We start from the raw sequence: 18,208 nt of genomic DNA on the forward strand, positions 1-18,208 counted from the left end.
GAAGCATTGGCAAGGTTTGTGCCACGCGCATCGACCGTGATTTTTCGTTGTTCGTGCACGGCCATGACCATAATACACAAAAAAGCACCCCAGTAACGCAGTGGTTCCTGCCTACTTTTTCATATACTTTACCGCAATACATTACGTATGCTTCACCGCATATCATGACTGTATTGGGGCAAAGCTGATTATATGGAACTGACATTATGTAACGGACCTTTTGTCCTTCTGCTGCTCGCATGAGCATAAGCTCGCAAAACCACAAAATACAGACTTGGCTTGCTGCTGGTTGATTTTCTAGCTAACATGTCGAGACGTCACGTTGTTTACACAAAAATCGGTGAAGTTTCTCGCGCTCGTACGCGCTTCAAAAGGCAGCGTGACCACCTATAATTAAGGCAGTCATAAGTGGCAACGAAATCCACACAAGGTACATCAACTTCCACAAAGCTACGGGGCAACGCCATCAATAACTGGCACAGGGGCCACCCAGGAGCTGGCAAACGCTGCGATGACATCCACACAAACCACGTCACTTTCCACAAAGCTATTGGGCAACACGATCAGTCACAGGTGAAGTCCGCAAAACACTACATGGGTAGAACTACTACGGCCATACTCAATCACTTCGCCACAAGCTCTCACATTTAACGACATCAAACAGCTACAATCACTTCTCCACAGTCACGGGCACAGGCGAAGACTGCACGGGCAGAACGGAAGCACCGATTCAAGGTTCTCATCGCGTACATCGCTTTAGCGCCACCTATTTAAAAATAATATACGGAGCCAAGCCAAACCATTATTTAGCGTCTATTTGGGTGAACCTAACGCTTTCGGGCCCTAAGCGTTCGAACGACCAGGGCACTATAACGCTTACCCCCCCTTTCCACTCCGTCGACCGGGTCGCAGGAACGGCGGCCAAAAGCTTTATAAACGGTGGGTTGAGGCAACGCTCAGGAGATCCCCCGTAGACACTAGCGCCACATTTCCCTCTAAGGAAACTCTATGGTTGTACGTATATATAGCCCCACTCGCTCTCGGCATCTTTTGCCGATGACAGGCGTCACTCCAAGCCTTCAGATGTTGTGCACTGGACAAGGTGAATTTCAAGCTCACCATTGTAGAAAAAAAAAAGAAGAAAGAGAGAGAGAAAAAAAGCTATGTGCTTTAGCTTTAACCAATTCTTTAACTTACCTCCTTTGACGGCCGTTATGTAGATCGCAATGGCAACAATGGTTTCGCGCGCTGCTTGTAGACTTTAAGCACATGGGCATGTTGTAGGTGCTTGTGTGCTTGCGTACTCAGACATCGTGATTACGCGTTTTTAGGTGCTGAGCTCCGAGCGTGCGTCAAGGTCCTTCCCCGCATACTTCAGACTACCGTGGGCGATGGCGAAGAACACACTCTTAGCATATTTCAGCAAGATACCCAGCTCGGCATCTGCCAGCAGCGGTACTCTGGTGAATGGCGGAGACAAAAGGTCGTCGCTGGAAGCAACTAAAGGTATTCGGACCAACTTTGAACGCCTCGCAGTTTCGTGAGATTGACAATTGGGGGGTTCGTAGCCTCGTGACGCGACGTTGTTGACAGCGCGTGCAATAACATTGGGACATAGTGTACAGGGTCCTGATGCAGATTTCGCTTAACGCGATCGAAAAAAAAATTTTGCGCTTACCGCTGCACTTTTCGTCCTGACATTTTGCAGAAGGGTCGCATTTTGGAGTCCATGTCGTTCAGTGTAACACTTGCCACAGTTAATTGCCTGGTTTTTCAAAAAAAAAGAAAAATGCAAATTTGCCTTCGCTTTTGGGGGTGCCAGCTGCTGCCGCGACGGTGAAGTCTTGGTCAAAAGCCGCCTTCAGAAACTGAGTAGCGTATCATTTACTATAAGAGTGATTATCGTACAGTCTGAGGGCTACATCACGACATCCACAATATTCTTGTAAATGATAATTACTCCTGCTTATAGTAACCTTTTCAAGAAATATGTAAAAGACCGCCAAGGTCTGCGAAGTGGCATTGCCTTAGAACGACAGAAAGCTGAGCTGGTTGGTAAGGATTCATTATGCAAAAAAGAGGTGAGGCGTGCAGACAGGACACAAGAGTAGTGTCCTGTCTGCACGCCTCACCTCTTTTTACCGCCTTATCGATTCTCGCCGGTGAATTGCAAATACTTTGGAAGCTGTTGCAGTAAGACTCTGCATGCTCTGTCTTGTAGACTAGTCTTTAGTAATATGCAGCCGTTCTCTTTGGTGATTTTAAGGATATCTGAGGCAATATGTGAACTGACTCTCGCGGCTCAGTGGCAGTGAACATAATTAAGTCCAATCTTGTATGCCTTTCAATGACGGCAGCCCTACATACAGGGTCCTAAATATTTGGCTGCGTTGTTTCAAAAAAAGATTTTGCACTCGCCGCTGCACTGTTCTTGCACAGATTTTGCAGAACGATCGCATTTTGTTGTCTGCTTCGCTTAGTATAACACTTGGCACGATTAGTCGCCTGTTTAAGAGAAAAATGAGAAACTGTTTTCGCCTATGGGAAAAATGGCGTCTGAAAAGCCGGCCCTGCAGAAGAAACGGCGTCTTGAAATCGGCCGTTTACGCGACAGCAGCATCTTCCTGCTGTTACCGCAAGGCGGCGACACAATTCTGTGCCAGGGCCGGCTTTTCAGACGCCATTTTTTCCATAGGCGAAAACAGTTTAATTTGTCTTCAAGAACAGGCGACTAATCGTGTCAATTGTTATACTAAACGTAGCAGACAACAAAACTTGATCGTCGTGCAAAATTTGAGCAAGAACATTGCAGCGGTGAGTGCATAATCTTTTTTTTGAACACACTAAGCCAAACATTCAGGACCCTGTACAAGTGAACCACTGCTGGAAAGTTTCAAAGGCTGACTGGGCTGTGTTTAAAGGGACATTAAAGGCAAATACTAAGTCGGTGTAAACTGTTTAAATACCATTCTAGAAACTTCGCGACACTTCTTTTCGTGTCAAGAAAAGACTAAGCTTACGAAAAAATTGTATCTGAAGGGTTGGAATACCTTTTTCGAAATTCACATCTCCCGCCACCCAACCGGGGGAGTAGTGACGTTGCATGCGCCATCACCGCCCTTTTCTGCTGTCGGTGAGTAAAACGACAGGTGCATGGCCAAGTAGCACCCATCGTACGCCACTACGGTGTCTGCAGACGCACGCTCATTCGGACTTGGCGCAGTTTTGCTACAGACGCAACCCTCAGGAGAACGCCGCCCAGTAGTGTTTGCTTCGAGGTCAATGACAGAGACCGAGCAGCGTTACAGCCAGACTGAAAAAGAAGCATTGGCAACGACGTGGGCTATCCAAAAGTTCGACGAGTTCGTCCGTGGCATCCCCTTCGACGTCGAGAGTGACCACCTGCCACTCGTTTCACTTCTGGGCAAGATAGAACTGGACATCTTGCCGCCTCGTATTCACAGGGTGTCTACCAACCGGGAAAACCGGGAATTCTCAGGGATTTTGAGTAGTCTGGAAAAAGTCAGGGAAAACTCAGGGAATTTGGGCCTCTATCAGGGAAAATTAGCGCCAATTTTATTGAAAGGGTCGAAAGTCGCGGTAATGCTGGCTCGAGCAACTGACAGGAATGGTAATGAATCGTCTTTGACGCGCTGTCGTCGGCTGGAGGAGTTGCTAGTGTGCAGTCAACGACCGAGTTTCCGGATTCCCGATAATTTGGACGGCTTCGCGGCACCGCCACGTAACCCATAGAGTCAACGTATCGGAACGTGTGAAATTTCGGACGCAAGAACTCTTCGCCGTCCGATTTTCCGGACGTTTTGCCGTGACCGCGGGTCCGAAACGGCAATAATCAAAGGTACCACCGCTGCTGTTTTGATTACTTCGCCACCTCGAACCGGCACTTTCGCACGTAGATCCGCTGGCAGCCGTTGCCACCACTGCGGCAACGCAAGGCCTAGCTGCTTCGACGTTCGCGCTGAAGCTTCTTGCCGTTGGATGCCGAGTTTTTTAGTGAAAGAATTAGCTGCTCTCAGCAATGGCACGGACTCCGAATTTATGGTCCTCGTGATTGGCTTAGGAACTTAGAAAACACGGTGCGTTGCATAATGCCGGTTCCCGAAAGTCAGCTTCGCCTTTGTACAGAAATGTTACATGGTGAAGCATACACATAAGTATTGTAGTGAAGCATAACAAGCGTTAGAAGGGGATATTGCCACGGAACACAATATGCATTCCTTAATTATACACGCGTGCACCCTCTATTTCCTGTCACAGTACGAGCGCCGATAAGCCTAATATGTGTACCGATAGGGCTTCAGAGCGTTTTCGAACGTGCCTGTCGCGGTTAGAGCCCCTAAGGGCAGTAAATGACAGGCATTTATTTTTTTCCAACTCGCCGATTTTTCGAACGTTTTCCCGACACCTAGGGAGTTCTAAAAATCGGTCGTGGACTGTGCAACTGGCCAAGATGCTTCAAATGGTCCTTGGGGTGAACGAGTGGCCAAAGGGGGCAAGAACAGAAATGATGTATGCATTGAGGAATAAGCGGGGAAGGCAGCTTGCTGCCGCCGTTTTGAAGAAGTTTGAGCTCAAAAAACAAAATTTTGGCTGATGCTGAGATGCAGGTGTCCCGCATCCAAAGCAAAATAAACTCTTTAGAGCAGTGAAACACAACACTCAGGCGTCATGCGCGGGCTGAGAGTATGTCAGGACAGTTGAGGCTGACTTACGAGCGGTTGAGAGAGAATCTGAATTGTGACAGGGTTCGGGCCTCATACCACTGAGCTTGCTATCAGTTGATAGAAATAGCTCATATTCGAATATATTTGCTACTATGTGCATCTCCTTTTTATTCGTATATTTGTGAATATCCGACTTCATTTGCAATTTTTTTCGAAGACACTTTATTTGCTGTGCATTTTACTAACCCCTGCCTTCTATTCTCTTTTTGAATAACATAAACACTACTCCTTAGTATTCAAATTGGATTAAGCCACTTTCTTATTTTTTCATGTGCTTACTAGAGAGTTACAGCATCAGGCGATATGGTTTCAGCCCGTCTTGACATAAAACATAGTTCTGCATCACTCAGGGAAGTGTGCAACGGCACTCAGGGAAAACCTGGAAAACTCAGGGAATTTGGAAATGTCAACTTGGTAGACACCCTGATTCAGAGACCACGGCTGAAGACCATGCAATACCAGTTTCGTATGCTGCACGTGCCAGGAAAGCTGCTAGCCACAGCTGATATGTTGTCGCGCATCACCTACAAGCCACCCACTCCTTTAGACACTATCAAAGGCTGCACGTCGGAAGTCTTGCCACTCAGCCCTAAAGACGTGCTACAGGCACAAGAGTCTGATGGCGAGTGCAAGGCCCTCGCATCCTACTGCCAGCATGGTTGGCCACAAAAGACCAAGACGAGCTCTCTGTCTGCGACGGTGTTCTGCTGAAAGGCACCCGGATAGCCATCCCATCGTCCCTTCGGCCGGCGGTCTTGACGCTGTTGCACAAAGGTCATCAGGGCATCAACAGGACCAAAGCTGTAGCTCGGGAGTCAGTTTGGTGGCCTGGTATCTCAACAGACATCGCCTCTCTCGTCGCCAACTGTGAACAGTGCGCTTCCACCCGCATGAACTTTGCAGAGCCCCTGCTCTCCGTGTCCCTCCGTGTCCTTGGAATGGACTTGTTCCACCTCAACGGCCAGACGTTCATCCTGGTGGTGGACTATTACTCAAGGTTCCCTGAGGTGGTGACCCTGAGGAGCACGACAGCCCAGGCAGTCATCGATGCTCTCAAATCCATCTTTGCCCGCCATGGAATCCCGCAAGAAGTCAGGTCAGACAACGGCCCACCGTTCTCGTCGCAAGAGTTTGCGGTGTTTACAGCGTCATACGGCTTTAACCACGGGACCAGCAGTCCACGCTACGCTCAATCGAACGGAGAGGCGGAGAGGATGGTGCATACAATCAAGGACCTGTTTTGCAAGTCAAAGGATCCTCATCTGGCTCTGTTCAGCTATCGGGATACTCCAGGAGTCGACAGCTTTAGTCCAGCCCAGCTGTTGATGGGACGTCAACTCAGAACCAGAGTCCCAAAGCAAGACTCCCAGCTACGTCCCAACTGGCCGCCAACGAAAGACGTCGTTGCCAAGGATGTGGCTTACAAGCAGAAGCAGGCCGACAATTACAACAGGCATCATGGAGCTCGAGCCTTACCGCCACTCCAAACAGGTCAGCGTGTCTGGGTGCGACCTGATCAAGTGCAGGCTACAGTTGTAGTTGTAAGTTCAGCGCCGTGTTTGTCTCCTCCTCATTCTGGTCCTGTCGTTTAGCGCTGTTTGAATTTATAGTTACCATGCAACACCAACTCGCCCAATCCGCTGCCCTTCTACAGTTCTCAGTCCGGGGCAAAGACCAAGAAGCTACGTGGTTGAAACAGAGCGAGGTGGCACCTAGTGCCTTTTGGGCATACTGCCTCTGGAGAGGAACCACCACCATTGCAGCAAGTTCGCTGTCAGGAACCTCAGCCTGCCAACATCGTGGAATCAACGGTCCCCCTCGGACAGTCTGTGCAACAGTCTTCTGCAGTCAGGGACCGCAGTGACTGTGTGACACGAACACGTTACGGCCGGCCTGTCGTTCTGCCACGCTGTTTGAACTTGTGAAACTTTTGACACGTTTGGCTTCCTGAGTCCCTCCCGTCCAACCTTCAATGCTTCAAGGGGGAGATGTAGAGGTCGCCACGGTTCAGCCCTGTTTGTTAGGCTGCCACCAGAGTATGGCACCCCCTGTGGCATGTGTGTGTGTGTGTCTATATATGTTCGGGCCCAATAAAGGAGGGGCATTCCCTTTTTGTCTAAGCAAGTGGCGATACGTGTCGGTCCGTCCCTGCCTGCCCATGCCCCGCGGCACTAACCACGCGACAAACCCAAATGAAATAACCAGGTCGATCAAGGAAGCGCAATGCGCCTTATCACGGCCAGTTGGGGTAAGCGTGCTCCAGTTAACGCACAGGAAATTGAAATCCCCAGCTACCAATAATTTACAGCCACACAACTTGTTACAGATAAGGTACTCATTGATAGCAGGAAAAATATCGTTGGAGTTTGGAGGGCGATAAAGCCATTTGTGCAATTTCCAGTGAAGGTTTGGATGTTATGGTGCAATTGTTATGTTGTGGTGACGTTGAAACGAATCCAGGTCCTGAACGACAGTTACTAGAACAAATTCTGGTGGAAATTAAAGAGTTGAAGACTGATGTGACTGACCTAGAGGCAACAGTTGCTAAGGTTGAGACTGTTGTGTCTAGTATTCCTGAGCTAAGAAAATAGAACAATCAGAAATAGAAATTTCTAACTTACGTACGTGTTTAAATGGCATGCAGAAAAAACTCGGAAGTTCTCGAAACCGCAGTCGAAACAATAACCTCATCGTAATGGGACTCTCAGAGACAGAAAATGAAACATCAGAGAAATTGAAAGGTGAAGTAGTTGGCAGAGTTATTGTAGAGAAGCTCAATGTTTCTGTTGCAAGTGTAGAATGCCTGCACAGAATTGGAAAGTATTCTTCAGGCAAAACAAGGCCAGTATTCCTGCGTCTTACTAATTTTGATGGAAGGCAGGCTGTACTTCGGAGCACTCGGAAACTTAAAGGGACAGGTATTTTTATTAATGTTAGACAGAAGCGACGGAACCTTTGGAACAGTGATTTGAGGGATAGGGAGAGCGGGTGCAAAGTTATTCTTGTTTACGACAAGATGAAGATTGTCGGCACCACTTAACCTGGGATGACGTGAAGAAGCAACGTTATGTAATGTATCAGCAAAAAACAGACCCGAACGCAGCTGGAACTTGAGCATTAACATCTGACTGACGTCACCGGACGCGCAGGCTTCACTTTCTCAATATTAATGCCCGTAGCCTCTTAAACAAAAGCGTTGAACTGGAGTATGTTTTGACCGAGCATGAGCCGGATGTAGCGATAGTGACGGAAACATAACTCTACTCCGAAGTTTATGATCACGAAATCTGTCCGCCGGGGTACAAAGTGATAAGGAACGACCGTAGCAGCCGAGGTGGGGGTGTGGCGATTTTCATTGATAGCAGACTGCAGTACACAAGAGTATGTACAAGTATGTGCAGTATACAAGAGTATGTGTATACAAGTAGGTAGTTGACGTTACAAGCTCTACTGGGGAACGACTACAGGAGTGGTTGCTGAAAAACGCCCCTCAAGTTAACATAATACATTACAAAGTGGTTCTCTTGTGTAAAGCAAAAGCAGATAACTCTCACCAAGCACACTTCTTTAGAGTGTCATTCGAGTCTATCTTTAGAATCTCATCCATTAGAAGTTGTTCCAGCATTTGAAACACTAGGCATAATATTTAATTACACCATGAGCTCAACGGATCTTGTTGATTACATAACCACAAGACTGCCTCAAGTTATCACACTTGTCTATAATAATTGACAACTCTTACCACAATGCGTGTTGTTACTAATATATCATGCCTTGCTCCAGTGGCAACGAAATTATTGCAATTTAATCTTGGGATCACCCACACAAGAGGTCCTGATAAAGTTACTCAATACAAAAGGACTTCCTTAAATTGTACATAGCATACTGCGAATGTTCCATACGAAAGAATTTATTACACAGCACAACTGAAGTATTTGATTATTCGTTGTTTTGAGCAATGAAAAAAGAAACCACCAATAGTAGTTTTCATGTGAGCAGAAATTGAGCTGTGAAACCCTAGTTTTATACATTTGGAAGAAGTGAGGTGTGGATGGTAAGAACATTCAGAACATCATATCGATTACAAACCTTAGAAAACAAATTTTCTCGTTTACTGAAGGAACTGCACAGAGATGGTTTTGTTTAAATGTCCTTTCATATACAGATCTACTCACTTACTTTTTGTTTTGTGACTGAATAACAGTTCATATGCTTTTGCGAAGTTATACATACGGGTGTTTCTATAAAGACATTTGTAAAATTTAAAAATAGCAGTTTTGAAATAAAGGCACGGTTCCTTCGAAAACATGCCGTGGGCTGTGGCAATCGTAGAATTTAGGGTGATGCAAGGTAATTAGCTGGAAAATCACAAAAATTGCATAATGAATTTCTAAACTATCAACTTCAGTGAGCTCTCCGTATAAGCCACATCAACTTTTGGGCCTGTAAAAATGTTGTTGCCCGCAGACCTGTGACACCATGGAATCTATCAGAGCATGTGAAACCCACACTCTGAGGCTGCAATACACAGGCAGCTACACCCCCTGAGGTTACATTCTGCTCGTCTCACCCAGCGGCGGGCAGCAGTGTTGCGGCTCTTTATTACTTGCTGTCTTCCTCTATGCGGAGTTACTGGGTTCAAATCCCAGTGCTGCTAGAAACCCACCAGTTCTAATAAGTCCTAGACCTGGTGCTTGGCTACTTGTAAGAGTTCACATCTCGAATGTGGCCTTGTTGAAGAGTATCCACTGCTGCTGTGGGTTGCCAACTAGAGCTTCCGCTGGGTACCTGCTGGTAAATACGTACAAGTGCACTCCTGGCCAGGTGCCTGGTATATATAGTTTCGTAATTTTCAGAAAACTGGGCACACTGCATTTGCAACACCGCTTTGCAAGTGTTAAGGGCCCATAATGATCAGTCATCATGGTACCTCAACGCTTGAAAAGAGGTGTTGCTAATCCTGTGCACCTGGTTTTTTAAGAAACCATGAACTACATATATTGCTATGAGGCGCTGTAGGAGTGAACGATGCTGAGAGGACTGACGAAGATGGCGATCACCGATAGTCATGCGCACGGGCTCCATCTTTATGCCTGTCTTCTGCCCGTTGAATATTTCTTGTAAATATATTGTCCAGCATCTTTTTTTCCTGTAACATTTTGGTGGGGTGTTGGTTTTTGAAGTTTCAAGATGGACCTTAGCAGTAGATGCTGATTGGCGGCATCTACAATGCCAGCATGGCGGGGACAAGAATGCTTCGAGCAGGTCACCAACTGTGCCTCAACCATCCACCGCCAACTGCCCCGTCGTCTTCACACAACCGCGTGACCCAGGTACCCTTTCCGGCTCAGACAACACACGTCAAAGATTGGCTTCATTTGTATGAATGGGAGAGCACTAAAAACAATTGGGACGCGACTCTGATGCTAGGGAACATCATAATTTACCTGGCGGCTACGGCACAAGTGTGGTTTCTGAACCACGAACAGGAACTTGCGAGCTGGGAGGTATGTAAGCAAAAGCTCATCTATCTGTTCGACACGCCCATCAGACGCCGTCATGCTGCGCAGAAAGAACTTCAAGCAATAAAACGAAGGACACCGACCAAGAGAAGTACTAAAAAGGAATAAATCTAAAAGATGTTTCGGCTTCTGTACGGAAGCCTTGTTCACAATGGGTTGAAGAAAAGTTCACGGAAGCTTATGCATACTTCAGAACATGACGTAAGCAGCCCTTGTATGACGGAGGGAGGGTTTCCTCATTTCGATCGAGTGAGCGGTTGATGTGTTTTCTTTATCTCCAGTGTTTCCAGATACAGCCGTAATTTTAGGTTTCTTTCTTGGCTGATCACCCTCGAGCGATCCCAGTCAATCTTGTGGCCCTTTGCATCTGTGTGCTCGGCAAGGGCATTCGAAACTGTTCATTTCTTTTCAACATCTTTCTGATGCTGCCTCGGTCTCTGTCAAAGTTACCCGATTCACGGATGTATGTGTAGTTGCAATCTGCGCAGGGTATCTTGTACAGCGAGCTTCCCTCATAAATAATGAGGTTCGCTCCAACGTTTGTCTTTCATGGCGGCTGATCCACATGCTAGCACGCGCAGCGTGAGCACACAGCTCGGTGTGTCCAACTCAACTGCCTGGATGATTTTGAAAACAGCTGGACTGCACCCTTATCACCTGCAGTTACATCAATGTCTGAAGTCAAGGGATTTCCAAAAGAAACTTGACTTTGCGAATTGGATTTTGATTCAGGAGGAGCAGGATTCTGACTTTCTCACCAAGGTTTTGTGGACTGACAAGATGAAATTTTCCCGAAATTGCAAAGTAAATATCCACAACGCACACTATAGCAGTGAGCAAAATCCCCACTACATAGAAATATCCCACCACCAATATCTGTGATCTTTTAACGTTTGGTGCGGAATATGACAGCACAGTCATTGGCCCAGTGTTTAACAACACTCTGACCAGCAAAAGGTATGCGAGTTTCTCAAAGGGCTGGTTGAAGACTTCTGCTGCAACATGCCACTAACACAGCTTGACGCAATGTGGTATCAGCGTGACAGGGCCTGCCTCAGCCCACAGGTGCAGTCAAGCACGAGCATGGCTTGATGCTACCTTCACAGGGCAATGGATAAGGAGAAACGGACCTGTCCTGTGGCTGGCAAGGTCACCCGACCTCAACCCTCTTGACTTCTTCTTGTGGGGCTATGTTAAGGATCGCGTATACATGACGGAAACGACGACTACAGAAGCCTTAAAGGAGCACATAACTGAGGTCTGCCACAGCATTTCATCAATCGTGCTCAAAGCAGTGATAGCAAGCTTTCTCAGAAGATCCCAGTGTTGCATTGCTGTAGAAGGTGAGCTCTTCGAGTGCTTGCTGTGAAAGCACACGAAAAATAAACGTAAATTCAGTGAAAGACTGTGTCTGGTCAGTTAGTATACTCTTATTCTACCATTTTCAGCCTTCTGGAAACTGAGTTGTTTTATTTAGGGATGTTCAATTTGCTTACAGCTATCATGAAATGACGGACCTGTTACTTCTAGCAGCACAAGCGATAACTGCTCCGTCAGCTTACAGCTATAACAAACATTCGCGAGGGGAGCACATCGTTGGCATAAATGGCACAGCCAATGCCTACATCGCTGCCCTGTCGCCTTTTAAGCGGCAGCGCTTTTATGGCTGTTTGTGCCAGGAAGGTTGGGGAACAGTGCAATCGCGACGCGCAAGTGGGTATGTCACCTGGCGTCTTGTATTTTGCAGGCATCATCAGCAAGCTGAAATGCACTAAGACATAATAGATATATAGATAGACAGAAATTGTTTATTCAAACGTTTTCCAAACCTCACTGCAATTTCCTAATTAGAATTATTTTCCTAGCTTCGTTACTTCAGAAGTTGGTTTATTAATATTAACTAAAAATCGAATTAAGCAAAATACAATAAAAAGCCTGACATACATACAAAAGTGAGCAACATGCACTTGGTCGCGCCGTCTTAGAGTGCATCAGCATATTTTTTAACTCTGGCTAAAGTTAGCTGAAACACCCTGTATACAGTGACTTTTGCTTAGACGTAGATTTATTGCATACTTATATGTATATTTAAATATCTTGTTGCGAGGTTTTGTGGATACATGCAGTAAACTTTGTTTCCAGAGATACTTTTCTGCTTTTGTCAAGCTTTATCTAAATATCGCATTTGTGTATTCCATTGTACTTTGCATTTCTAATGTATGTTTTGCAGAACCGCTGCTTTTTATATGTGATCTCTGTCGCCACAACAATTTTGGTGCAATTACTATACACAACCAGTGACAGCTGCTCTTGCGCACTGCATTGGAACGAAGGACAGCGTCACTGAGATTTTTTTTCTTGCGGTTGCATATGTATAAAAATGTAAACAAGATTCTTGAATGACAAAGTTTCATTAAAATGTTTGTCCTCAGCTTGTTCATTTCACGGCCTTTGCATTTATCATATCAGCAGTATGCACTGCTTTGCTGGTTTCGCACTGATATAGTTCTAAAGTTCATGTGATATTTTCTTTCTTATTAAATAGACAGAAAACATGGAAGTAGTGATACCAGTTATTTCTGGCACAATTTTTGGGACATCAGAATATATTCTTTTATGAAAAAATGCATACTTTACTTGTCTTGACAGTGCATAGCGTCCAGGAATTCGTTTGCAGCATCTTTAGTAATGGCAATGCAGTTATTATTCATGTACTTGATCCCTCGGCAAATTCTGTGAGGAGGCCAAGCTCCTACGTGAGCCCCCCCCTCGAACAAAATTTCTGGCTATGGCCGCCGGCAACTTGCTGCGCTTGGACACCTCGTTCACTCTTCTGGTGTTCGTCCTGATCCGGAGGAAGTTCGTGCGGTCAAGGGTTTCTCTGTGCCCACCTGCGCAACTGATGTTCACAGCTTTGTAGGCCTCTGCTCCTACTTCCTCAGATTCGTGCGAAGTTTTGCTGACATTGCACGCCCTCTAACGGAACTTCTTAAGAAAGACGTGACTTCTGTTTGGGGTCCCAACCAAGCTAGTGCATTTGCTGAGCTGACACGACTCGCGTCGCCTCTGATTCTCGGCAACTTTGACGTGTCCGCCCCTACGGAGGATTGCACCGATGCCAGCGGCCATGGTATCGGTGCTGTTTTGGCGCAACGACAGCACGGTTGTGACCGTGTCATTGTGTATGCTAGTGGTCTTCTATCGCCAACCGAACGCAAATACTCGATCACCGAACGTGAATGCCTCGCGCTCGTTTGAGCAGTAAGTAAATTTTGCCCCTACCACTACGGATGGCCTTTCATGGTTTTCACTGATAACCATGCCCTATGCTGGCTTTCGTCTTTAAAAGATACAGCTAGACGTCTCGGTCGGTGGGCTCTATAGCTCCAAGAGTACTCTTACACAGTGGTGTATAAAACAGGTCGACTCCATAAGGACACTGATTGCTTGTCACGTCATCCAGTAGACCCACCAGACCAGCCTGAGACCGGTGAGTCAACTTGCGTCCTCATGCTTACCACATTTGGTGACATTGCCGATGAGCAACGACACGACCCTTATCTAAGAGGCATTCTCAGCCTGACGGACCTGCCAAGTTCACTCTTTTACCGTATGTATGTGCTGCAAGATGGCACATTGTACCGTTACAACATGCACCCTGATTGCCCTGAACTGCCTGGTCATTTCCAAGCATGTGCATGAGACTATGCTCGCACTGTTGCATGATGTACCAACCGCCGTTCATCTGGGAGTCTCAAAGACAGAGGGCCGTTTTCAGCGTCATTTCTTCTGGCCTGGCATTTACCATTCCGTTTGCCGTTACGTCACCTCCTGTAAATCTTCTCAGCACCGCAAAAAACCAGCAGCCCTACCAGCTGGCCATCTTCAGCCCATTGAAATACCATCTGAGCCATTCTTTCGAGTTGGTCTTGATCTTCTTGGCCCTTTTTCTGTATCGCTTAGTGGGAACAAGTGGATAGCAGTTGCTACGTGCTACATCACCCAGTACGTGATAACATGAGCTCTCCGTACCAGTTGTGCAACCGATGCCACTGGCTTCCTTCTCAACGGAGTGATACTTCACCACAACGCTCCCCGACAACTCCTTACTGACCGGGGCTGCTACTTTACTTTCTCTCACAGGCTGTCCAGGAAATCTTGCACACCTATGCTACAAAGCACAAGTTTACAACGGTGTATAATCCTCGGACCAACACCCTCACGGAGTGGCTCAAGAGGACTATCACAGAAATGCTCGCTATGTACATCTCCATCGACCACTGTGACTGGGATGCTGGTCTGCCTTTCGTCACATTCGCCTACAATACGTCCCACCATGGTTCTGCTGGTTTCTCTCCATTTTTTCTCTTGTATGGACGAGACCTTATACTACCGTTTGACACGATCCTCCCAGCCATTCTCGATATAACGTCAGAATATGCCCAAGATGCCATATCTAGAGCGACTGATGCACGTGAGATTGCATGCCTGCGTCTGACCACTTCTCAAGAAAAGCAACGACGTATATATGACACTTGTCACTGCGATGCCCATTTTAACCCTGGTGACATCGTGCTTCTTTGGAAACCAGCACGGCGAGTTGGTCTTTGCGGGAGACTGATTTCACCCTACTCAGGCCCATACTGTGTCTTGCGTCAAGTGACAGACGTGACCTATGAGTTGCAACCTTTCGATACCTCCACGGCGCGATCTTCCTCTGATATCGTTCACGTCGCTAGACTGAAGCAATATCACTCAAACCTACCAAGCACTGGGACAGCCCCTTCGCCGCTGGGGGTCATGCTACGAGACCCTGTAGGAGTGAACGATGCTGAGAGGACTGACAAAGACGCCGATCACCGATAGTCGTGTGCACAGGCTCCATCTTGTATGCCTGTCCTCTGCCTGTTGTATATATCTTGTAACTATATTGTCCAGCATCTTTTCTCCTCGTAACAATATGTAATTTCTTCAGAATTTAAAACAAACGAAGATAGAAAAAAGGGGAGGGATGGAGGAGGAAAACCGGTTGAATATGCATAGGTGCATTGGGATGACACATGGGAAATGGCTGTCATGGAATAGACCCAAACCTCCTACATCTAGAAAATTTCAATCGGCCAACATGTTCCACAGCCCAATGCTGCGATTAGTGCTTGCACTAGCTTTATTTGTTCCATACATTGTTTAACAGGAGGTCCCCCTGACAGCTTCACTTCCCCCTGACAGCTTCACTATTCCTTCCGTCTGTTCACATATAGTGTGTATTGGGGGGACGACTTACGGAGTCGCCATCTATTGGAAACTGCTCTCTTGCGTAGTGCGAGGGATAATGTGGCGCACTCCTCGTAGGTTAGGTAGTCGGCACTCAATAACAGCATGCGAAGCCTTCCTGCATATTTCTGTGAGCACTCCTGAAATGAAGGAAGTTTTTTTACTGTAAAAATAATAATCTTGGGCAAACAGAAAGCACACAATGGTTTAAAGACACAATCTCTTTATCGAATATGTACAGTGAACGCACACTGCGTGCTGTCGCCGTGATAGTCACCCGAACCTCATCCTTGTGTGAAAGGTCGGCAATGGCTGAGAGCGAACTATGTATTCATTGCTGTTCACTGTTCATTGCCAAAGTGGGCGCTTGTGGCTTTGTCAAGCTGCCAATTTGTTTGGCGGCATTTCATGCCTGTGTCCTCCACCTTCTGCATGTGATTGGAAATAAAATTATAATTATTACTATTATAAATCTATTATTTTGGAATGTGCCTAAGGAAATTGTGCATAGAAAGTATGGCTGTTAACTCTGCCACTTGAAGCTGCTTTGCAGTGGCAATAATTAGCTTTTCTGGGTTCTCACTCACCATGGCCTCCATCTGCTGGCGAAACTTGACTGCCTGAATGGAGTCTGACCACTGGCAGTGCATATTTCTCTTTGTCGCAGTTGATAATTCGTTATAAAACGTTGTCTCACTCCAAAAAGAAACGATGAAGTGAAAATTGAAAGACTGGGATCTCTGCTTCACTGTGGTTGGTGTGACTACGACAGAGCATGGTTTCATCTCTAGTCAGACTGGAAGCTGATATCTCGAATTAATGTGCTAGATAGGTAGGTGACAGAAGGGTTGGTGAAGACGAAGTTAAGCACCTAAACGAATAGTGAGAATGTTAATGTCTATGGTGATTCACAGCAGTGTCCGCAAATACTTTGCGAACTCTGTATGGCATTGGCTTCATAAAAATGAAGTTTCAAGCACTACCATATCTTGCATTAGTCCTATTTGTAGAAGTGCCTTTTTTCGCATTTTAGATTCTTTTGTGCTTCACTGTTAACTTTTGCGCAAAGGGTTCCTAGTCTGTTTGGTGTATTAAGAAATTGCATCTCCGCTTTCACAACAATCTTCTTTAGATTGTGTGCCACTTTGTGAACGTTTAGTATTACCATTATCTTAGGATTCCTTTTTGGAGATAAACTAGGCAACTTGATGAGGCTGAGTTGATGTTACATAATTGAAGACAGAACAGCGCAAGAGAGATCAGGACGAGAAGACAGGGACAATGGATGGGCGCATTTCACTAATAGCGTCTGTCCAAATAGCGCCTGTTCGTTGTACCTGTCTTCTCCTTGTCCTTGTCTCTTTTGCGCTGTTTTTTCTACAAGGAGATAAACTAGCTTTTGACATTCTGGTCTTAGCTCTGCGAGCAATGCTTCTGCTGCACTTGTTAGACAACACTGGAGCAGCCTGCCTGCAATAACCTTATAACCTGGCTTTGTAAACTGCATTTGAGTTTTTGAGCAGCAGATAGAACTGTTGCATTCTGGAGTGCCTAATTTGGAAAGGTGTGGGACGCATTTCCAGATGACCGAGTATTGTTTAAATTATGGGCACGTGCTTTGATAATGTGTGGTACATTTTTGTAACGTAGTGTTGTGCGTATGACAGGTGATACAGGAGTGTCCTGTCCTTACCGTCTTCATGACCTGGTTTGGGCCAAGCTGGAAGGCTACCCCTACTGGCCAGCCATGGTGTCAGCACCTCCTGGGGGGGGTGCCTTTGTCAAGGAACATGCCACGCAACCATCGGTGCATGTTCGATTTTTTGACTCTTCTCCCTCTCGAGCATGGGTCAAGCTCAGGTGAGTCTGGGGAGAGAGGCTGCCACTGGCTGTGGGTGTGCAATAACACCATTGGCTGATGGCATCGACTGAATGGTCATATCTGTGCTGAACAAAGTGGTGAAGCTTTCTGCTTGGGTTTCACATTATGGCAAGCAGTCCATGACAGGTGGCCATAATACAAATGACCAAATACGAATGCCAAACGGCGTTCGTATTTGTCTTGGAACTATAAAACATGCCAAGCTGTATGTAAAATGTTCTATGCATTGTCTGTGCGCCACCTTTGTAAGTACCTAGGGCTGGGGGTCACGTAATCTAACATTTCCAAGACTTTCTGAAGGGAGAGGCAGCAGAAGTGTTTGCTCCCCTTGGTTTGCGCTGTTTATTGTGCCAATCTTGTGACAGCCTGTGTTTGCGGTCATCGAGTGAGGTTGGTTCATGTTTGCCTGTGTACACACAACACCATGCTTGCTAATTTAATTAGTAAGTAAATGTTTCCTGCAATTATACAGCCGATAATGCTACGAGCTATGCAGTTTAATACTTTGCTATCGCTTCAGTGCTACGCCATTCGTGCGAAACTGACTTTTGTTTTCAGCATTTTGTGTTCTTTTTTCTTTCCTTGCCATGTGATTGTTGTAGCCAATAATGTGGCATGGGGAACATTGTAGTCAGCATTTTATTTTACCATAGAACACACACAAAAGTTAAGTGCTGGGGCTGCTCATTGTTACATCTGGGTATCATTAAAACCAGTAAGGCTCTAAAACGGTGGGACTGTGCATATGTAAGAGGCATGCAGCAAAGAAAGGAAGAAGAGGACGA

General features: G+C 46.3%; 1 protein-coding gene across 1 annotated transcript in view; it reads left to right on the plus strand.

The window, feature by feature from the left end:
• Positions 1-944: 944 nt before the first annotated feature.
• The window catches only part of LOC126538462 (DNA mismatch repair protein Msh6-like), a 463,753-nt gene continuing 446,489 nt past the window's right edge, over positions 945-18,208 (plus strand). Inside the window, exons 1-2 of the mRNA XM_050185304.3 lie at positions 945-1,506; positions 17,209-17,401. Coding sequence (XP_050041261.2) covers positions 1,392-1,506; positions 17,209-17,401 — 308 coding nt within the window. The 5' untranslated portion in view covers positions 945-1,391. The remainder of the gene's footprint in view (positions 1,507-17,208; positions 17,402-18,208) is intronic.

This window comes from Dermacentor andersoni, chromosome 4 (assembly GCF_023375885.2).
Source record: "Dermacentor andersoni chromosome 4, qqDerAnde1_hic_scaffold, whole genome shotgun sequence".
Classification (NCBI taxonomy): domain Eukaryota; kingdom Metazoa; phylum Arthropoda; class Arachnida; order Ixodida; family Ixodidae; genus Dermacentor; species Dermacentor andersoni.